At 50.5% G+C, this 22,915-nt stretch overlaps 1 protein-coding gene across 1 annotated transcript; it reads left to right on the top strand.

The window, feature by feature from the left end:
- The first annotated feature begins 3,463 nt into the window (after positions 1–3,463).
- Positions 3,464–6,284, top strand: LOC136465627 (uncharacterized). Its single transcript, XM_066464286.1, has 8 exons — positions 3,464–3,474; positions 3,574–3,625; positions 3,744–3,830; positions 4,273–4,446; positions 4,555–4,647; positions 5,376–5,474; positions 5,554–5,904; positions 5,998–6,284. The coding sequence occupies exons 1-8, from the start codon at positions 3,464–3,466 to the stop codon at positions 6,232–6,234; spliced, it is 1,104 nt and encodes a 367-aa protein (XP_066320383.1). The 3' UTR covers positions 6,235–6,284.
- The last annotated feature ends 16,631 nt before the right edge of the window (positions 6,285–22,915 follow it).

Here is a 22,915-nt window from a genome sequence, read left to right as displayed (position 1 = left end):
GGCGAACACGGCGCGTCTCTCAGCGGTGTCCGGTCTCTGGTCAAAAGGAACACCGCTGGCTCCTGACATCGGCTCGCGTCGGCTGTTGCGGGAATCCGAGGGCACTTCGGTGCTCCAGAAGCTTCTCACGGTGGCTGCCCCGGGGGTCCAGGGACTCATCCGGCGCTGGGGCGGCAACGGAAAGCGTCGGGAGCCGGATGGAAAGAAGGAGGCGGCAGGAGGAAGCAAGAGACGGAGAGGTAAGGCAGTGTCCGCAGCTTTCTGGTCTCCTTTGCGACTGTCGAGCGGGACCAGGGCTCGGTGGGGCCCTGCTGGCGGTGTAAGCGGGAGTAGACGCTTGATGGCGCGCGTGCTGATGCGATCAGCCGAGCAGCTGTTGGCCTGTTGACGCGTGGGGCACAGTAGCATGCATAAGCGGCGTCTTGGGTTGTGGCCTGATCTACTGCGTGGGCTTCTGGTTGAACGGTAGCTGGCCAAAACGTGCGACTTCTTATTAGCTTCTGCTGCTTACGTGAAACGGAATGAAGGCAGAGAGAGGGATACAAGGGATGAACGATGGCAGCCAGCAAGAACACCTATGAACTGCTGGTGACATTCACGTGTGTTGGATATGGGCCTCCTATGGTTTAGTTCTTGAAATTAGTTTTCACTCAAATTCACTTGCACACACAATCAATTATAAATCCATAAAATCCAAATCACTCCTAACACATCATCAGGCACTTTATACTATATGAAATGCAACGTGTTATTATTGTAGAAATATTTAAATCAGGTGAGAGGGAGCTAGCACAATTTAAGTTGTAAAAGGTTTAAATATTCGTAGGAGTGTTTTTGTATTTTGAATGAGAGAGAATTACACAAGTGTCCACCAAGAGTTGATCAACACTAGCAAAGGGTTTATTTAAGCTGCGGATAATTTTATTTGATTTGTTTTGTGAGAAACAAGATAATAAGGTTTGAAGGTTGACTTAGTTTGACCTACAAACTACATGCAACACGACAACAAGCAATGATTTAAGAAAAAAATTAAAAAGCTGGGTTTCTTCATTACATGCAAATTCTCATGTTGTTACAGGGTTGGAATGTCCCTTTTTTTAGGGGAATCATCATGGATATCGGTGTAGGGAGAGTTTTCAAGGATTGTGTCAAGGATAGCTCTCCCCTCACTATCAGAAAGATGTTAGAAGGCTCCTCCTGAAGCGATGTCAAGGAATTGTATAGATTCCTCACTAAGACCTAGATAAAAGTGTTGTAGAAGGATAGGACTGGGTATACCAAGATCAGGGCCAGATGAATAGAGATCCATCAAGCGTGCCCATGCAGCACCTAGGGATTCCTTCTCTTTTTGCTTGAAGCTTAGGACCTCTCTTCGAAGACTACCAACTCGGTTGATGGGGAAGAAGGTTAAGCAAAACTTGGCTCGAAGAACTTCCCACTCTTCTTGTGCACTCTCTACGGTTCGAGCATACCACAGTTTGCCTAATCCCGTCAAAGAGAACGGAAATAGCTTACACTTAAGGGTTTCGTGTGACATGGCCAAAATGTGAAGGCATGAACTCACTTGCTCGAACTCTCGCAGATGAGCATATGGGTTGTCATCTTTTCCCCAGAAAAAGATAGCTCCTAAACTTTAGTTATGAAACAAGGACGAATTTCATAACTATTGGTGAGGATATGTTTTGATGATGGAGGTAGCTCCAAACTAGCACCTATTGGAGCAGCGAATTGAATGATGGGAATGTGATCCATGGTATGAAACATAAAGGATAAATAATACTTGGATGACTCGGTTCTAAACAAGAACAACTATCATTCCCCGGCAACGGCGCTAGAAAGCTTGTTGACACTTGATATAACAAACAGATAAATCCGCAAGCGCACGGATGCCAAAGTAGCTTTCACCTGGGAGTATTCCAAGGTATTGTATTTCCATGGGGAACGCGAAGTGGACTAATTAAGAACTAAGAGTGTCCAAGGGTAAAAGTAATATGTAGAGAGGATATATGTGGTTTCTCTGAACTAAGGCAAGACTAAGGAATACTATATCACAGTTGTTTATTTCGGGGCGTACCTGTCCTAACCTCACCCAGAGGGTTGATTAGGCACAACAGCACCACGAACCCTACGATTTTAATAACTAGACCTATCGTGGTGGAATACAAAGGATGGACAGGGCTATCACCACCTGCCACCTACCATAATCTATCCAGAGGCCTAGCCGTAAACACAGGCAAGCTATAGCCTAAGCACCACGCTTAATCTATAGACTCACTACTCTAATCATGTACACGATGAAATGAGACTAGAGCACTCTAACCAAGCGGTGAAACCAGTAAACACAATAATATAAATAGTACTTAAGTAATGCAAAAGAGTAGAGTTACCACACGGAAGATGCCGGACTTCACTTGAAGAAGAGCTTCATCTGCCGAAGCACGAGCACTATACCACACACCAGAATTAGCGTCAGACATCGGTCGCTAAAACTAGTTATTTAGCGATGTAACATTGGTCGGTAAAGGCGCCTTCAGCGGCTATACATCGGTCGCTATAGATAGAGTCGAACTGTCGGTCAGTATAGGTCGGTAATAACGTCGGACAGTCGGTCGGTGTATATAGAACTAAAATCTAGCACGCTGCAGCTATCGATTCGCGCAAAAAAATTGCCAACCAAATCTCCGAAACCCTGGTGCGCGCGTAAAAAAAAAATTCACGGCCGCCACTTTTTTTTCTGCCTCGCGCTCCCCTTATGACCTTATCCCCTTCCTTCCGTGAAAAAAAAACACTGCAGCTTCCTTCCCAAATCACCGCCACGCACGGTCCAGGGATCCCAGCAGCTGCTGCAGTCTACCGCGCCGCTGCTGCAAGCAGGGGCCGCGCCCAGGGGCCACGCCACTGCAGGCGGCCGCGCCGCTCCTAGGGGTCCGCGCCGCTGCCAGGGGGCCACGCCGCTGCTGCTGTAGGGTCCCAGGGGTCCGCGCCGCCGCTGCTGCAGGGGTCCGCACCGCTCCCAGTCCACGCCGCCGCTACTCCTAGGTTCTGCGCCGAGTAGGGGGGCCGCACCACCACTCCACCGCTCGCGCTTCTCCCCTGTTCGCGTAGCCAAGTACGTCTCTGTCTTTGGTCCCCCACACTCTCTCCGCTTTCACTTTGTTGCACGGATATTCTCAGATGTTTGGATTCTCCCTGTTCTTGGGAGGCTGGAGTAGTGTTTGTATCAGTAATTGAAACTAGGAGACTACGAGATTGCAATTCAGTTTTTATTCCCGCCTATTCTATGCGCCTTTATCTATATGCAATTCAGTTTAGCAGAACTTCTCCTCAGTATGTGTGCCCAGTGATGTTTTATACTTTTATCTATGTGCGTTTGCCTTGATGGCCTCTAGTTTTGGTCACTGTCAACTCTTGTTGTTGCCATCGAGGTGCAAGTTTAATTTGTTTGCTTCAGTTCAGCTAACTAATGGCACAATTGTAGGTTGTAGCTGCAGCTAATTATAACTCTTCAAGTTGTTGTAGTCTATTTCATCTGTTAGCAACTCGGTATTCAGACATATGAACCTGTAATTGTAGGTTGGAAGCTGTGTTGTCTATTGGTACTCATCTAATCCCACACCCAAGAAAGGTTAGTTATTTATTTAAACCACATAATTCAAATTGCTCCAGGAACATTGTTTGTTTTTTCTTAATCCTTTTTGCAATTGAGCTTGCCGGACATCCATTGTATTTTTTATATTTCGCAGGCTGCAATTGGCCACGCCCTGCTGGGAGCCGCAGTCTTCTACCGTGTGGTTCCAGGCTTCAGTCTTAGCAGTCGGTCACTCCGAGCGGTGATTTTCTTCAGACTTTAGTCTCAGCAGTCTTATAGATTTATTTTTGGTTTTGAATGAATTAGTTTTAGCTAAATGTCGTTAATCTTTTTGCTTTCTTGGACATTGCTTGGCGACGTGCAAGGGCAGCTTCTCCATTGGCCGGAACTCACTTTGCTAGTCTGCTTGTGCTGTGGTGTTGGTTGCTTGCTGCGGAAACGTGCTGTGGACCAAGCCTTCAGTAATTTCAGGTCATAAGTCTAGAACTAAACTGCTGCATTTTTTATTGATGCCAAAAAAAATAACTCAATCAAATGTCAGTTTATTTATGCTAGAATAGTATGCTGTTTTTACACAACAATCATCTAGATTATATTATAGAACATGTGGTATGGTTATATGCTAGAACAGTATGTTGTTTTCTTGTGTAAAACTGATTTTGTACTTTTCCATGAAAAAACAGAAATTCTATGATATAGATGATGCTGGTAAGAATTGGTTTTTAATCACCGCTGCAAGGAAGTGGAAGGAATTTAAGGCAACCCTAAAGGAGCAGTATTTTGATGAGAACTTAACAGATGAGGAATTGATGAAAAGACATGGTGATAGAGTTAATGATGAGGATTGGAACTTTCTCGTAAATTATTGGAAGTCTCCTGAATGTGATGTATGGCTAATCTTATTATATACATACGTAACTTGTATTGTTCAATATCTTTGCATAATGTAACAATTTCTATCTTAGGTTCGGACGGAAATTGCCAAAGCGAACCGTGCTAAGTTGGAGATACATCATACAGCAGGCACTAAGAGTTTTGCTTGTTTTGGACATGAAATGGTACATACTACATAGAACTATAATTACTTATTTCCCATTGTGTCTTATATAGGTTGTTCTTGCAATGGTGCATTCATGTCTCATATGTTATACAGGAAATAGAAGGCATCTTTCATGGTACTGTGTGCAATTTCTTGGAGATTTTTCTCCGATATTATGTACAATTATTCCAGACATAAAAACTTGAAATGACGATAGTAATACCAAACCAAGCAAACATGTTTTATTGCATTGTCATCAAACACACGGGCGGATTATTCATTAAACTAGTAGCTATCTATTCATTTGGGCAGCAGCACTCCCCTGGAGGCCCAACACTTTTACAGTAGGCCTTATCGCTCCTGTGGTGTTCGTGCTCGCATAACCTGCGACATCCATCCGCATTACACGGGTACTGTGAGCCTCCGGCGTGGAAGCACGGCATCCCTGGTTTTGGCTTGGGAGCAGGGGTGTCCTCCGTGCCTACACACATGCATGTGACCAACACAAGAAGTATTAAGCAAAATCATGTCTTAAAGATGATGCAAAGTAAAGTAAAACAAGGGTTTGTGCCTACCGATTGCACCAACGCAATATATGAATGTGGAAGATATGACTCCAAGAACCAAGAAAACAGCGATGACTGTGCTCTTGATGATGAGTGCCATGGGGAAAAGCTGTGAAACTTGCTTCTTGAGAGGAGGGTAATCTGTATTTCTTCTTTATGCTGAAAGCTAAAACACTTGTAGGTTGATGAACTTGGACGCCCTCCTCGAAGGGATGAACTCTATATCAAAACCCATACAAGAAAAAATGGTGTTGCAATAAGGAATGCGGAACCAATAATTGTAAGTTATTCATGTATGATTGCTGAATTATAGTATGTAATCTTTATAGAGTGCAAATATTGACATTTCATTTATGTAGAGCAAACTTAAAGCAACTGTTGAGGCCCGTCTAGAGTTGACAGAAAGAACAATTCAACAAGGTGACGTATTTGCTGCTGCTTTGGGTTCAAAGGAGCTAAGAGGCCGTGTGCGAGCTTTAGGTCTAGGACCTACTCCTCAAGATGTTGGTATAGCAGGACTGAAGTGTTACACACCTACAAGATTTCAAATGGAAGTTTTGGCCCGTAAAAAGGCTGAAAGTAGGAGTGAAGCTCTAGAACAGCGCCTGACACAAATGGAAGCGCAAATGCAAATGATGGAGAAAAGGTTTGCACAGGAAAGGCAAAATATAGAAGTAATGTCACAGAATGGTTCTAATTCACAACGTGTGGTATATACTACTATAACAATACATCAGCTAGTTGTTTGGCCTCTTAATACCTTGTGCAGATTTATCTCATTATCTCTTCCATTTTGTTTGTAGATCCCAAGATCTGCAGAACATGTTCATGAGGCATATCATGATGCTCATTTTCAAGAAGATAAAGCTTATGAAGATAATGAGAGCAATGATGCCATTGGTGTGGGTGAAAACTTGCTTGTGGATAGGCGTACTGCAGCCCCAACTATGCAAAGCCCTTCCAATGCTGCCCTTGTAATGCAGCCCCGTGCAGCCCCATCCTCTCAATGCAGCCCTACCAATCTATTCCCAGCAGTGTAGCCCAATGTAGCCTCACAAGTCCAGTCTCGTCAGTGTAGCCTCACCAATGCAGCCCCTATAATGCAGCCCCATGTAGCCCAACCATCACAGCCTCAAATAGCTAAACCAGCACAAACTAAGGTAGCAAAACCAGCACAGCCCTAGGCAGCCAAACCGGCACAGGCGATGAATGTAAATGACCCTCGCTCTCATTCACATGAAGAACATGTAATGCTCTCATCCATGCTACAAAGTTTCTTATCATAATTGCATTATTTGCTTTATCATTAATTCAATTCTCATAGATGCATTACTTGATTCAAATTGGAAGGGATGTGATATTATATGAAGTAGTCAGATCTGATACAGCTGTGGCTAGGGGAACAATTATTTCAGTAAATCCTAAAACCACTCTTGGAGGTGTAGCTCTTGGAAAGTATTATTGTGAAGTTGTTGTGAATGTTGTGATCAAAAGGGATGCAATTCTGCCTCGCCCTTATACTGGTGTGGAGAAGATGGCTGACGCTCTTAAGTTGCTGATTGCATGGCCATACAATAGAGTAGTAAACTGCCCTAGTCATTATTTCCTGTTTTCTCATATGTGATTAGTGACCAGACTTCTAACTATTGATATTTGTAATAGATGAAGGTTAGCAAGGCATCAACAACCAATCATGGTACTTCAGGTATGTTTCTCCTCTCAGTGACTTAAGTTTATTTCAGCTGATTTCTAAACTATAGAGTGTTGACAGTAGATTAAAAGCACTAAAATCTAAGTAGTTTCCTGTAAGATCCAGCTATTAATCCATTATATATGTCTATTTTTAGAAGTAGTAAAATCAGAATTAAATTTGGTAAATATTGGAAAGCAAAATTCCACTTGAGTAGTACAAATATTATTCGAGTAGCATATGCTTGCAAAACACCAGCTAGGAGGCCAAATATGGTCTGTGTGGTTAGTCAACCAAAACAGGGGATAGTAAATGTTCAGACCTTTAGGGTCACCTTATAGAATTAACCTAGCATCTCATATTCATCTAAACATTGCCAATAATTTACTACATGCAAAGGCTAACAAGAAGCTACTAATCTTGCAAGTGGTGCTCCACTTCAGGGTCACCTTATAGAATTAACCTATCATCTCATATTCATCTGAACATTGCCAATAATTTACTACATGCAAAGGCTGACAAGAAGCTATTAATCTTGCAAGTGGTGTTCCACTTCATATTCCAGGAAAACACCATAAAAGTCAATATCCCATATTATCATGCTCCTCAAACTGTTTTCTCCTTCAAGATGCATTTTCAAACTTCACTTCCAATCACTAAGGCCTCAGAAAACAAATAGTGTCCATGAAAAGAAACTGGAGGCTAAACTCCCTTCTACTTAGAAGATCAAATGAACAAGATCAATCTTCCCTCTACATGTATTTTTTCACCATTTATGAAATAGATATGGTAGAATGGTTTATCTTAACCTGTGTTAACTTATGTCAGATAAATGAATGGAAAATGTTTAGTTGTCGTTTGGCAACAAGAATAACCCTCTTGTCTCCTGTTACAACTTGATTTTCAAATATGGTCATGACACGTTCTAGCAACAAATGTCAAATATGTTTTATCATTTCTTGCAACAGAGACTATAGAAATCTAGATGATTTTTATATTCGTTTTTGACTTAGATTTAGTCGATGCAGAGATGTATTGTAGCTTTATGTAATTCTGTTCTATTAACAAATGTCACCTTGACTTTGTTCAGCTAGGAGGACCTAGAGGTTGTGAGATGTTGGATAATGTCAACAGCAAGATCAATCGAAATACTCACCGATGATATTTTGCTTGAGTAATTGGAGTTGAGGCATTTTGTAGTGAACTAATTAGATTGTGCAAGCCAACATATGACTTGTGGCTGCCATTTGACCAAGCTAGCTAGGTTGCCTATGTACTTTTTCTTTTGTAAAGATGTACAACTGTACAAGTGCAAATGTTGGCTTCAATGAAAACTTGAGATATGTTTATCTAACCACATGCGATTGATGAGTAACGTGAATTGCTATGGATTATTATGCGGTTAATGAGTAATGTGGATTGGTGTGGATGTTGAATAGGCTTGAAATTATATGGTAAATGTAAATTAATTATATATAATCATGTCAGTACATAGCGATGGATTGTTGGTCGGTAAAAAGATATATACCATCAAACCATTGGTCGGTAAAGATTGTAACAGATCAAGTGTCGGTATAACTAAGAGCATCCAACTATCGGTCGCTATAAATATGTCGGTCGGTATAACTTTATACCGACGCTACTTACACCGTCTAATGACGTCGGTTGGTAAAGGGCTATACCGACCGATGATCGGTCGCTATAACGACTTATAGCGATTCTTCTGTAGTCGCTGTAAAAAGTGTGTGGTATAGTGGAGTGGAGAGGATGCCGATAGCCCCGGCTCCACCCCAAGCTTCTCCTCACTCTCTCCCTATCTTCTACTTCTAAGTAGTAGAACTACAGAGCTTTTCCTAACTACTACTCTCACTTGGAGTGATGGAATGACATGGTGATGATTACAAATGGCGCCTCACACCACTATTTATAGCTCTCGAAGGTCAGTTGCTGTAGGGGGTACTTATAGACGTCAAGTAAGGTGGTGGAGGTAACTAGGGCAGTGAGCGGCGTGGTAGGGGCACCGGCCAACATTGGATTGCACTGCCTTTCGATCGTAGGGCTTTGATTGGCTCCCAAAGGCGGTTGTGAAGGCAGCACATGCAAAGATTTGGGCAAAAAGGTGGTTCCAAGGTCAGTTGGAGGGCTCCAAGTCCATGACAGTGGACCCATGGATCCAAGACCACTCCATCATGACCATCGGTGTAAATCGACTTAAGATCAATGCTGGAGAAGGCTTGGAGGACCTCTCCCATGGATCGATGACGTGGAATGGGCAAGTGGTGCACGGGTGGCACCATGGTGGGGTCAGCCGGCATGGCATATGGGCCATAGCCTCCCTGCCACGTCCACTTGCCTCCCTTGTCCATTTTCTTCACTATTTTGCACAATTTTTGCTATAATTCCTGCATACAAATAAATCTCCATGTACAAGTGGAACTAGATAATTATGTAACACCCAAAATTTTCAACTGCAAATTAGTAATTAATTTTGAGCATCTATTTATTTTTCTATGTAATTTTAACCTAGGCCAAATAATAAATTTTGGTTAAATAAAATTAACTATAAGGTTTAGAAATATGTTTGTTGCATTCATGTCGAAGCATATTGTTTTTGGTTGAAGTTAGGGCTAGATTGTTTGAAGTTGAATTCAAATCTCATTTGAATTTGGCTTGGATTTGAAAACTAGAAATGAAAAAGAATTTGATTTTGAAAAATATTCTTTTTCCCCTTTTCAGCCCAACCCCAGAACCAGCCCGGCCTTCCTTCCTTCCCTTCCTAGCTTTGGCCTGCTGGTGGCCCTCTCTTCTCTTTTCCTACCCGCATCGGCCTGCTCCACGCGCGGCCTGCTTCGGCGCCTGTGCTCGAGCGACCTAGCTTGGCACTGCGGCCCGCTTTGGCCTTCACCGCAGTGTCGGTGTTTCGTACAAGCACCGGCAAGTAAATTTATAGTAATGCGCGTTAGGCTCGGATGGTGCGCTAAAGGACACAGGATTTATACTGGTTCGGGCGGAACGTCCCTACGTCCAGTTTGTTGCTGCTTGTGTTATTAGCACCGTGAACGGTCTGTAGTAAGGGATACAAACTGCCGAGAGAGGGACTGGTCCCAAGTCTCTGATCGAAGGATTGAAAGGTGGTCGAGAGCTTCGTAGCTGCTCGTGTGTATGAGTGCGTTCTATTGTTCGGTCCTATTTTTTCCGTCCCTTTGATGGAGGATGCGCATCCCCTTTTATAGATGAAGGGGCTGGCTTTACAAGGGTGAGGGCTCCAGGATGCGTACTCTACTTAGCCTTGTGGCTCATGTCTACTTGGTCAGGTCCCCCATTCTGATGAGTGCGAAGGAAGATAAGTGCTTACGATGTTGTTGATATCTCTGTAGGATGTCAGATTGGTCAAAGCATGCTGCCCCCAGGGTATGGGCTATAGTACAGTGGTTTTGACTTAGGAGCCTCCCCCCAGCCTTGCTCCACACGCCTTCTGGTTCCCATGATTCTTGTTGGGAGAATTTGGGGTCGGGGTCCGGTGTAGCGCCGTGGCCAAGGCCCTCTAACTGGGAGGACCTGAGGGGTCAGGAAGAGGGCCCCGCTCCCTTGGGTCCACAGCGCGGTGACGGAGTATCCGTCGTTCGTGGAGATAGCAAATCCGTTCTTGGAGCGTAGCGGTTGTCGTATATCTTCGTTGGGTTCCGTGTCCCAGAGCTGAAGGCGGCGCCTACAACTCTACAGAGTGAGATGCACGCACCTGTAATACCTTTTGGGCTCAGCGGCGCCCGGAAGGGTCTAAAGCATCAGTCCTATTGCTCCTTGGCAGTCCTTTTCCTGCCAAGGCGCAGGGTATGGTCGTTGGAGCCATGGTTGACCTGAACGTCTTGTCTCGTCCTATATCCATCATTATGAGGGATAGATATCGATCAGGGCGAGGCTCGTTCTGGGCCATCGGGTGAGGCGGAGATCAATCCCTATCTCTTGGGCGAGACTAACCCTATCCCTCTGGGATTGGGCGAGGTGGAATCCATCCCTTAGCCCTCAGGCGAGACCGAGCCTGCCCTATAAGCGTCGGGCGAGACGGAGTTTGGCTTTGAGCCTTTGGGCGAGACAGGGTTATCCCACAAAGGTGTCGGGTGAGGCTGACCCTACCCCTCCGGGATCGGGCGAGATGGAACTCATCCCTTAGCCCTCGGGCAAGACCGAGCCTGCCCTCAAGGCATCGGGTGAGATAGAGTTTATCCCTCGGCCCTTGGGCGAGACCGAGCCTGTCCCAAAGGTGTCGGGCGAGGCGGAACCGAACTCCTATTACTCGGACAAGGGATGACATGACGCCTTTATGCGTCCGGAAGTTTTTCACGTTTGGTGGTTATCGGTTCCACCTTCTGGGGTACCCCGGTATTAGGTCCCCGACAGTAGCCCCCAAGACTCTAGGTGATTCGGGTAGAACCGCCTGGAGGGTGTTTTTGATTTCGCCGAAGCTAATTTGCCAGAGGGTGCGCGCGAGCGCACCCGATGGGTGTAGCCCCCGAGCCCCCGAGTGACTCGAGTAGAGTCGCCCGGGGGGTTGTATCGGCCCCTTCGTGGGTAAGGCTGAAGGACTTAGTTTTTCATCAACCGGGTGTTTTTCCGAGTGGGTCGTGTCGTCCCGTTCGCTGGGGATTGATTCGGAGCTATCATAACTGGTGCTTCTGCCCTTGATGGCGGATCGTTCGTGGATTCCTTTTTAGTTGGGCTGGTCGTCGAGTGTCTGGGCCCTAGGTGGTCCAAAGAGAAAAGAATAGGCCTTTGTGGCTGGCGCTTCCCCGGTGGGTAGAGAGTCCGGATTCACTTGGGGAAGGCGAACCGTCCGCCGAGATTTTTGGGGTGAGAGGATAGGGACTGCGGGCGCGTGTCCCGCGACGTGACGCGGTGGCGCGCGTGGCAGGCCCGGAGATCAAGGCGGACGGTTGCCCTTCTCGCGTCCGTCGCCCCCTATAAAACCACGGGGTTCGCCCCCAGGATCCCGTATTTCGCTCCCCTTCCTTTGCGTTATGAAACATCCACCGCCAATCTTTCCAGCCTCTCGCGCCCGCATCGCTACCGTCGACCGGCCTGCGTTCGTGTTCCAGCCGCCGTTAAGCTCGCGCCTGCCCTTCCCCCCTACTGCTTCAATGGAGTTGTGGGGCAGATCAAGCATCACCTCCCGGCGTCTGGAGGGCCTCGTCCGCCGTGGCCTTCTCCGCCCACTGTCCGCCGTCCAGGAGTGGTTGCTTCCTGGCGACGAGGGTGAGCCGGTGCCGCCTGAAGGGTATGTCGTCTCTTTTGCCCTCTTCCATGAGCGGGGATTTGGGGTACCCGCGCATAGATTCCTTCGGGGGCTATTAGATTACTATGAGGTAGAGCTGCAGCATCTAACTCCCAATGGGATACAGCATATGGCAGCGTTTGTTGCCCTATGCGAGGGTTTCCTGGGGATCGATCCCCATTTTGATCTGTGGCGGTATTTCTTTAGCGTTAGTCTGTCGAAGAGGAAGATTGGGGGGACAGAAGTGAACGCGCCGATGGGGTGTGCCAGCATTCATCTGCGCCATACCCGATCGAAGGGTTACCCGTACATGCATCTGGCTACATCCAACAAGGGATGGCATTCGCAGTGGTTTTATGTTAGGGATGATGTGAGTGCCACCCTACCGAAGTACACCGGACGTCTTATTGTGGATGCTCCCGCGTCGTGGGGCTGGGACGTCCAGACTAAAGACAAGAAGCACATCTCCGACCTTCTCTCCGCCCTCCATGCCCTGAAGGGTCGGGGTGTAAAGGGGTCGGGGATTATCGGTGCCTACCACGTGAGGAGGGTGGCACCACTGATGGCGCGTGTGCTTCCCCTGCATCGGATGATGCCAGGGATATCGTTCGAGGGGGCGGTGCTCGTTGACGAGGTGCTCCCTTATTCGGAAGTGGCGCAGCATGTCAAGGAGGCGACGGAGCCGACGAAGGATTCTGCCGGCATGGTCCTCGACATCGTGTATCCGATGCTCGGGCATCCTCCAATGCGGCCGGAGCCTGGGTTCTTCGAATTCGTAAGCCGTCTTCTCCTGCACTCTTTTCTTTCTCCTGAATCTCCCTTTTCTAATACTTGCTTTTGTGATGTTAGGGCTAGCCGAGGGGGCTAGTCTTCAAGGATAGTCCGGCTCCACTACCGAAGGATAGGGCTGTGGCGGCGGCGAATCGACTCGCGGCCAAGCAGGACAAGAAAGCAAAGGAGGAGATGAAGAAGGCGAAACGACTGAAGCAGGAGGCACGGGATCAGGGAGAGGACGTGAGCAGTGAGGATGACGACGATGATGAGGATGACGACGATGATGACGAGGTAGCCGTCGACGTGGATTGGGGCGTCCTGGAGGATGAGGAAACGCTGACAAGTGGCCACCCACCCGTGTAGGGGCCCTTCGCTTTTCACGCAGAGGGAAGTGAATCAATGAGGTCAGTGGAGGCCGGCGAGTCCGCCGCTTCGAACGGCGTGCCGGCCGAGGATCGGTGGATGGGGGACGCCGGGCTTGCTGCCGCCGACCCTGAGGCGATCGTGGAGGGGGGTGGTACTGGAGCCGCGCCCAGCTTTGGTGCCGCGCCTCGTGAGGTGATGGAGGGGAGCAGCTCCATTGCTATGCCCCGTGAGACGAGGGAGGGGGATGGCTCCGGTGCCGCGCCCGACAAGACGATGGAGGGGAGCGACTCCGGCGCCGCGCCCGACGAGATGAACCCCCCTGCCCCGGAGCAGGGGGCAGGCATGAAATGGTCCCGTCTGGACAAGTCAGGGTAGGGGTCTGGGGATCCATCCCCAAAACACTTCCGCCGGCCGAGGACGTCAACGTAAGCTCTTGACTCCTCTGTTTTCATCTTTTTTCCATTTTTATTTTGACTTATCGGTTATTACCTTTGTGTAGGTTCTTGCGGATGGGTCACCCCCTAGGGCTGGCGCCCAAGAAGAGTCTCGCCCTTCAAGTGGGACAGACGGCGTCGCCTAGAGTCACCCCTATTTCGGGCAGGAGTGGTGCCGATGTCGGGGCTACGTTGGCCGAACCGACGGTGTCCATGGTGGCTCCCATGCCCGCGGAGGTGGAACAGCCGGCCGAGGACCGTATACCGCCGGTGAAGGTGATCGTGACTGCGCCAAACTAGGATCAGCCGGGCGCGGTCGTGGTGGCACCCGAGGGCGTGGTGCAATCCACGCCGCCAGGCGCCCATGTGAATCCGCCCGTGGCGTCCGAAGCGGTCCAGACGGAGGAGGGTCCAGCCGGAGGGTCCTTGAGTGCGGTGGTGGTGCCGCACAGGGTCAGGAGGGAGCCGCCACCAGCCCCTTTGTCGGGAGGAAGCCGCTCCCCTGTGCGGGGGGAGCCGCCGCTCTAGTGGATGGCTGCTCAGGACCCGACGTCGGCTCTTTTCTCGCTCGATGATCATTCCGAGCGTATGGAGCGAGAAGGTCTTGACATCGGGATCTCGACCATGCTGAACGCCCTGGACCAGGCCAGAGGAGCCCTCCGTGAGATTGTTATCCCTACCTCTCAGGTATTTTCTAGACTTTCTTTCTTCTTTCTTCGTGTGATTGTGTGTTCTCGCATTTCTGATATCAGTCTTCTTCTTCTTCAGATTCTTGTTGCTCGTAGCCAGAAAAAATCCCAATTCCTCCATGAGCAGAAGGCGGAGCGGGATCGCCTCTCCGAGGAGGCCCGGCTGCGAGCAAACATGGCCGCCCAGCTTGCTATCGTCCAGGAGCGGGAGGCCCAGGCGTGTCAGGATGCGGAGGAGGCGCACGGGATGTTCGAGGACCTATCGGCGAGGTCTAAGCTGGATGGAGAGGAGATTGCCAGGCTCCAAAAAGAGCGAGATGAGCTATTGCAGAGGAATGCCGCGGCCAATGAGAAGGCCAGCAAAGTCCTGAAGGAGCTGGAGATGGAGCGGGACCTCCGGCGGAAGGCCGAGAGTAGGGCCACAGCCCTCTAGCAGAAGGTGGACGAGGACGTCGAGGTGGTCCGCTCTCTCCGGGCGGAGCTTGGTGACGCGGTGGAAGGAAGGTTGAGTGCTGAGAACATCGCCACCAAGCTGGAGAAAGAGGCTGCCTATACGCGAAGGGCCCTTCAGGCTGAGAGCGATGAGCACGATCATCTACAAGCTGCGGTCGGGGTGGTCCTTAACGCCCTGAATGTGACAGAGCCGGTGGAGACCGGCCCACTCGCAGCTCGTGTCGGAGGTATCACGGCTCGGGTGGGCCAACTTGAGGAGAGTGCCTTTCACGCCGGGATTACCCAGGCCTTCACCGTCACCCACGCCCATTATGAGAAGGAAATAAACCTGAGGGTGATGAGTGAAGGCTTTCCGTCCACCTACGAGGATGAAGAGCTGGAGGAAATGGAGAAGACGGTCGCTCCCCTTGCGAAGAACCTGGCAGACAGTCTGAAAGAAATGGTTCTCCCTTCGCGGGAGTAATTAATCAAACAATTTTGAGAATAGCTTATATGTAATATGTGGACAAGTGTCGGTACTTTTTGAGTCTGGACGCCTTTCATGCTTTTGCGTCTTAATTTCGTTTTGTTTGATTTTTTGCGATTTGATTTTTTACGGTCTTACCAATATGTTCCCCTGAATTATGCCGCTGATTATAATGCGAGGAGATTGTTCCGAAGGGAGGAAAGGAGGTGGCCGTACCTTAACAGCCCCCGAGTAAGGTCCGACCCCCGCACCTGCTGGGGTCGGGTGTTACTGGAGACCGGAATCGTGGTTTTGGTGACAATGGATGTCATCGCAATAATCCCCACCCTGTCTTCCAACAGAAATCCCAACTGGGGACTCTATGGGCTCGGCAAGGTGGGGCCTTTGAACCTGTGTCCCTGCATTGTTTGGCCCGAGCCCCCGAGCCTCGTTAGGGTCTGATAGGGGTCGGCCGTTATTTGCGTGTTACCCCGTCCTCGGTTTTCGCAATCGGAGGGGCTGAGTGAACGACACTTGCCTCGATGGCTTGACTACCGCGCTCAACGAGCTCGCTAACGGGTACGTTCGTGCGGAATCCGGGTCCATCATTTGCTGATGGGGTTGGCAGAGCCCTCTGGTGGCACTCCACAACTTCTTAACCTGCCTCTCGGCAGATGCCTGAGTCGTTCGATAAGCTCAGGGGGCCCGCTGGCCTCTCCTCGATGGAGATTTTGTGGGTTTGGCTCGAGGTTAGAATCGAACGAGAGAAGGTCGAGACGTCCCGGTTCGCTTCTAAGCGGGATCGGGCAGGGCCGCTGGGGCTCGTCTTGGTTATCTCTCCCTGGCCCTGTTCGGCGTGAGGCGGCCTCGAGCCCTTCGTGGGCCGACCTTCGAACCTCAGCCTATGGTTGCCTATATCGAATGAGGCGACAGCCGTTTCGTGGTGCGACACGAATCGTTGGGATGCAATTTTTTGCATATGAAATGTTTTGAATGCAACATTTAATTGAAAATAAAGGCGGGGTCGGTAACGTTACCTTGGTGATATGAGTGGCGGAAAAGCTCCTACCAGATGGGTTCGGGCCCTGACGTTTGTGACGAGGTTGAAAAAACCTGCGTAAGAATTGCTATTCTTTGTTTTCGTGTCTCGGTGACGATCCGAGCCGTTCGATTAACTTGGGCAGCCTGATAGCTTCTCCTTTGGGGGAGACTCTGTAGGCGGACCCCTCCGATCCCTTCTTTGAGAAGGCAGACATCGAAACTAGAGACGCGAGGGGCGTTGAGTAGGATTTTTCTGGTAAACAGAAACACCGTAGCTATCGGGGTGTAGGGTTTGCTAGTTCGTCCAGTTTTACTCAAAGCTTTGTGCCTGTATGTCGCGCCCTTAGTTTCAGGCGTACGGAGGGGTCGGGTGAAGAGGATGTCTAGACTGGTAGTCATCCTCGGCAGCCCCCGAGTGATGCTCGCGTCCCTGCTATTTGACGGGGTCAGAATCTTGCGAACGAATTTTAACGCATAAAGTGAGAAAGCTGAGAGGCTTATCTTTCTTTGGTCGTTCGTTCGTCATGTCTTCTGGGCCGAATGGTCGACCCAGGAGATCTGAAAGGTCCCGTCGTCGGGTTGTCCGTGGTCCTGCATGGGGAGGCGAAAAGTTGTCTGCCTATGTGGGTGCCTTAATCGCCGCGTCCGGAGCGGGTCAGTGGCGGGCCATACCCAGGCAGTGTTCAGTTTGACCAAAGAGGGACGCCTCGCAGACCGGGGTTCGTCCCGTCACTTCTGGCGCGTCCCCTCAGATATCAATCAGCATTGATTGCATATTAAAAAAGAGGGAAGGGAGAGGGTTTTTCGTCCGACCTTTCACCTTTCCTTAGTTATAGCGCTTCCTCTTTAAATAGGGAGGGGGAGAGGAGCTCTCATCCCACCTCCCCTTCTGCCTCCGAGCCGCTATCTCTCCTTCTTCTTCCTTTATGCCAAACGCGTCCGTGCATCGCGGTGGTTCCTGAGTGAGGAAGAGTAATGCCAGAGGGAGATAGAGAACTTACAACCTTGCTCGTGAGTCTGGTGCGTGATGTCGAGCCGGAGGTTATCCAACGTAGATGAGATGGTGCGCGTGGCCCTTGGTGAGGAGTCGCTGCTGCTGAAGGAAAAAAGGCGTCGGTGGGCGTCGTACGTCGTTGACTGCGCCGTCGTTCGCTGCGCTCCTCCCTTGGCGGGAGGCGTTTCCTACCCATACGCCATTGTCAGGGTTATGGCTGGGGATGATGGCGTAGTCCCCAGACGCCATGACGGTGGCGTTGCTGCCGGGGTTGCGGCTGACGACGATGGCGTAGTCCCCGGACGCTCCGGCGGAGGCATCGTAGATGGTGGCGCCTTCGAGGATCCAGCGAAGATGTCGCCGATGGAGAGCGTGGCACGGTGTCCGCAGTAGACGAGCTGGCCCATGTACATGCCCCGGACATCACCGATGGAGAGCGTGGCGCAGCGACCGCAGCAGCACTTGTGGTAGAGCTGAGCCGAGACTGTAATGAAATAACGTTGTGGGGAAGCCCCCGAGTAAATAGTCCTCTGAATATATTGTTCCTTTTTGTAATGACATTGCTTCGTAAGTGGTGAATTCGTGCAAAAAATGAACAAAATTACATCCTTTGCTTATGGCAAGTCATTTTAGCGCTTTCCAACTCTTCTCATGGTCTAAGTCATAGGAAGCTAGGAACGTGGGCGAACTAATTCTGATTGAACTAGTGAGCAAAGAGGTTGCAGCCGCTGGGGCGTGGGTGTCTCGCAGTCCTACCAGTTGTATTCAGAATTGGTTCCCAAGATCTTAGCCCTCGAGACTCATTTACGAGGCGAATGGAAAACTTATAGAATGTTTGTAAGTATAACACAGGGATTTTTTGCAAGCGCGATACTTGTATTACACATAACATATGTTACGATCACATGCCAGCCCCCGAGTGAGGTCTGACCCCTCATGATTTGCAGGGGTCAGAAATCACTAAGGATCGGGGTTCTGTTAAGACAAAAACTGATAAAGAAAAGTGTAAGCTTATTTTAAGGATAGAAACGACGTAGCTGCTCAATGTTCCAAGCGTTGGTGAAGACCTCGCCTTTGATGGTTTCAACCGGTAGGCGCCTGGGCGAAGTATTTCCGCGACGATGTAGGGCCCTTCCCAGGGTGGGGAGAGTTTGTGACGATCCTTGTTGCTCTGCACAAGGCGGAGGACGAGGTCTCCGACGTTGAAGGCTCGACCCCGCACCCGTCGGCTGTGGTACCGCCGTAACGCTTGCTGGTACTTGGCTGAACGGAGGAGGGTGATGTCGCGGGCCTCGTCCAGCTGGTCCATGGCATCTTGGTGAGATGCCTTGGCTCCCTTTTTGTCATATGCTCTGATTCTTGGTGCTCCATAGTCGAGGTCCGTCGGGAGAACGGCCTCGGAGCCGTAGATCATGAAGAAGGGTGTGTAGCCAGTGGTCTGGCTAGGAGTCGTCCTTAGGCTCCAGAGCATAGCCGAGAGCTCAGCGAGCCAACGCGCGCCGAACTTGTTCAACCGGTTGAAAATTCTAGGTTTGAGGCCTTGAAGAAGCATGCCGTTTGCGCGCTCGACCTATCCGTTCGTCCGGGGGTGCGCGACGGCTGCCCAATCGATTCGGATGTGTTGTTCATCACAGAAATGAATGAATTTCCTACCGGTGAACTGCGTGCCATTGTCTGTGATGATGGAGTTCGGTACTCCAAAGCGATGGATGATGTCGAGAAAGAACAACACAGCTTGCTCGGATTTGATTGTGGATATTGGCCGAGCTTCAATCCATTTTGTGAACTTGTCTATGGTGACAAGCAGGTGGGTAAAGCCTCTGGGCGCTTTTTTAAGTGGCCCAACCAAGTCAAGCCCCCAGACCACGAAGGGCCACATGATGGGGATCATCTGGAGAGCCTGGGCCGGGAGGTGTGTTTGCCGAGCATAGTATTAGCACCCTTCGCAGGTGCGTACAATTTGCTCGGCATCGGCTACTGTGGTGGGCCAATAGAAACCCTGTCGGAATGCCTTCCCAACCAAGGTTCTTGGTGCGGCATGGTGTCCGCATGCCCCACCGTGGATGTCGCTCAGTAGGAGTTTTCCCTGTTCGTCAGGGATGCAAAGCTGAAGAATTCTGATGTGACTTCGTTTGTAGAGTTTGCCCTCTATAAGAACGAAGGATTTGGCGCGTCACGCGAGCTGTCGGGCTTCTGTCTTGTTGGTTGGTAGTACGTCATGGAGGAGATAGTCGATGTAAAGCGTTCTCCAGTCATTGGGAGGATCGGACTCCATTGCTGGGTCTTCTTCAAGCTCCATGACCTCGGGGTCGGGAGGAATAGTTGGCGAATTGGCCTTGGGGGTCGGACTAGAAGGGCCATCATCGGCTTGTTCTGACCCCGCGTAGCGTACCGAGGGTTTGTGTTGGTCACTGGCGAAGACGCCTGTTGGAACTGGCTCTCGGCTGGATGCTGCTTTTGCGAGTGTGTCGGCCGCTTCGTTGAGGCGCCTGGGGATATGATTGAGTTCGAGGCTGTCGAATTTGTCCTCCAGACGTTGGGCCTCTTGACAGTATCCCTCCATCTTGACATCGTGGCAGCCCGACTCTTTCATGACCTGGTTGACGACTAGCTGAGAGTCGCCCCTGACGTCAAGGCGTCGGATGCCCAGCTCGATGGCGATTCGTAGGCCGTTGATGAGCGCTTCGTATTCTGCAGTATTGTTTGATGAGGGAAAATGAAGCCGAACCATGTACCTCATGTGGACCCCGAGGGGGGATACAAAGACTAGTCCTGCTCCGGCGCCCTTCTTCATCAGCGATCCGTCGAAGTACATTATCCAGTACTCTTGATCGACGGCTGCTGGTGGCATCTGGACCTCGGTCCACTCCGCGATGAAGTCAGCTAGTGCCTGAGATTTGATCGCCGTTCGGGGGACATAAGAAATGCCCTGATCCATCAGCTCGAGTGCCCATTTTGCGGTTCTTCTTGTAGCGTCATGGCTACGAACGACCTCGCCGAGGGGGAACGACGTTACTACTGTCACGGGGTGTGACTCGAAGTAGTGGCGTAGCTTCCTTTTGGTGATGAGGACGGTGTAGAGGAGTTTCTGGATCTGGGAGTAGCGGGTTTTGGAGTCGGATAACACCTCGCTGATGAAATATACAGGGCGCTGCACCTTGAAGGCGTGCCCCTCTTCCTCTCGCTCTACTATTAAGGCGGAGCTAACCACTTGGGTGGTGGCCGATATATATAGCAGGAGAGATTCTCCATCGCATGGAGGAACTAGGACCGGCGACTTAGTTAAAAATTGTTTAACCATGTCAAGTGCCTCCTGAGCCTCAGCCGTCCACTCGAAGCGGTCAGTTTTCTTCAGGAGTCGATAAAGGGGGAGTCCTCGTTCGCTGAGGCATGAAATGAATCGGCTGAGGGCGGCGAGGCACCCGGTGATCCGCTGAACCCCCTTTATGTTTTGGATCGGGCCCATCCTCGTGATGGCTGATATCTTCTCTGGGTTGGCTTCGATGCCACGCTCGGAGATGATGAAGCCGAGCAGCATGCCCCTTGGGACCCCGAAAACACATTTTTCGGGATTGAGCTTGATGCCGTTCGCCCGGAGTTTCGCAAAGGTGCGTTCAAGGTCGGCGACAAGGTTGTCAGCCCGCTTAGATTTGACTACAATGTTGTCGACATAGGCCTCAACGGTTCGCCCGATGAGGTCTCCGAAGCAACTAAGCATACAGCGCTGGTACATTGCCCTAGCGTTCTTCAGACCAAACGGCATTGAGACATAGCAAAATGATCCGAAGGGCGTGATAAAAGATGTCGCGAGCTGGTCGGACTCTTTCATCGCGATTTGATGGTAGCCTGAGTATGCGTCAAGGAAACAGAGGGTTTCGCACCCCGAGGTGGAATCGACTATTTGGTCTATTCGTGGCAAAGGAAAAGGATCCTTTGGACACGCTTTGTTGAGGCCAGTATAATCAACACACATTCTCCATTTCCCGCTCTTTTTCCGGACAAGAACAGGATTTGCTAACCACTCTGGGTGGTATACTTCCTTAATGAATCCTGTGGCCAGTAGTTTGGTTATCTCCTCGCCGATGGCCCTGCGTTTCTCCTCATCGAAGCGGCGCAGGCGTTGTTTTACTGGCTTGGAGCCCGGGAGGATCTGGAGAGTATGCTCGGCGACCTCCCTTGGGATGCCCGGCATATCCGAGGGTTTCCACGCAAAGATGTCCTTGTTGGTGCGGAGGAAGTCGATGAGCGTGCTTTCCTATGCGGAGGAGAGCGCTGTCCCGATTCAGACTTCTTTGCCCTTGGAGCTACTAGGATCCAAGAGGACGCCCCTGGAGCCCTCTGCCGATTCAAACGATCCAGACGACTTTTTTGCGTCGGGTGTCCCCTCAATGACCTCCTCCCTGAGGGTGGCGAGCTCTTCGGATGCGATGACTGTGGATGCGTGTCCGCAGCATTCGACCTTGCACTCGTAAGCGCGCTGGAAGGAGGTGCCGATGGTGATGATCCCATGGGGGCCCGGCATCTTCAGCTTCAGGTATGTGTAATTGGGTACGGCCATGAACTTCGCGTAACATGGTCGCCCCAATATGGCGTGGAAAGTCCCCGGGAACCCCACTACATTGAAGGTGAGGGTCTCAGTCCGGTAATTGGATTGATCCCCAAAAGTGACGGGCAGGTCAATCTGCCCTAGCGGCACGGCTTGCCTTCCTGGCACGACGCCATGGAAAGGTGCTCGGACGGGGTGGAGGCGCGTTCGGTCGACGCCCATCTCGTCGAGCATCTTGGCGTACATGATGTTGAGGCCGCTGCCCCCATCCATCAGTACCTTGGTGAGCCGCTTTGGACCGACGATCGGGTCGACGACAAGCAGATACCTTCCCAGGTGTGGGATGGTATCTGGATGGTTGGTCCGGTCGAAGGTTATGGCGGATTCCGACCACCGGAGATAAGCTGGTATAGCCGGTCCAGTGGTATAGACCTCTCGACGTGCAACCTTCTGGCGGCGCCTGGAGTCGTAGGCCGTTGATCCTCCGAAGATCATGAGGGCACCGATCGGAGTTGGGAAGGTGTCGTCCTTCTCCTCCGTGTCGTTAGTGGTGGGAACAGGCTCCTTCCCCTGCTCCTCCTTGTTCAGACCCCCGGCCAAGTATTTGCGCATAAGGCCGTATTCCTTGTATAGGTGCTTGGCCGGAAAGGCGTGGTTTGGGCATGGCCCCTCGAGCATTTTTTCGAAGTGGTTCAGAGTGCCATCCGCGGGCTTCCGGCCACCTTTGCGGTCGGCAGCGGCCGCGAGCGAGTTGTCACGCCGTTGCTTCTTATTTTCCCTTTGGCGGGACGGTTGGAGGCGCCTTCGCTGGCGTCCTTGTCCCGCCTTGTCTTTCCGTCGGAGCGATCAAAGATGGCTCCGACCGCCTCCTCTCCAGAGGCGTGACTGGTGGCGATGTCCAGAAGTTCCTTGGTAGTTCGCGGGCCCCTGCGTCCTAGCTTGTGGACCAGGGATTCGCAGGTCATTCCAGACAGAAAGGCTCCTATCACGTCGGCGTCGGCGACGTTCGGGAGCTCGTTG

Source organism: Miscanthus floridulus, chromosome 7 (genome assembly GCF_019320115.1).
Source record: "Miscanthus floridulus cultivar M001 chromosome 7, ASM1932011v1, whole genome shotgun sequence".
Classification (NCBI taxonomy): domain Eukaryota; kingdom Viridiplantae; phylum Streptophyta; class Magnoliopsida; order Poales; family Poaceae; genus Miscanthus; species Miscanthus floridulus.
The sequence above is the reverse complement of the archived record's forward strand: the minus strand, read 5'-3'. Positions and strand labels throughout refer to the sequence as shown.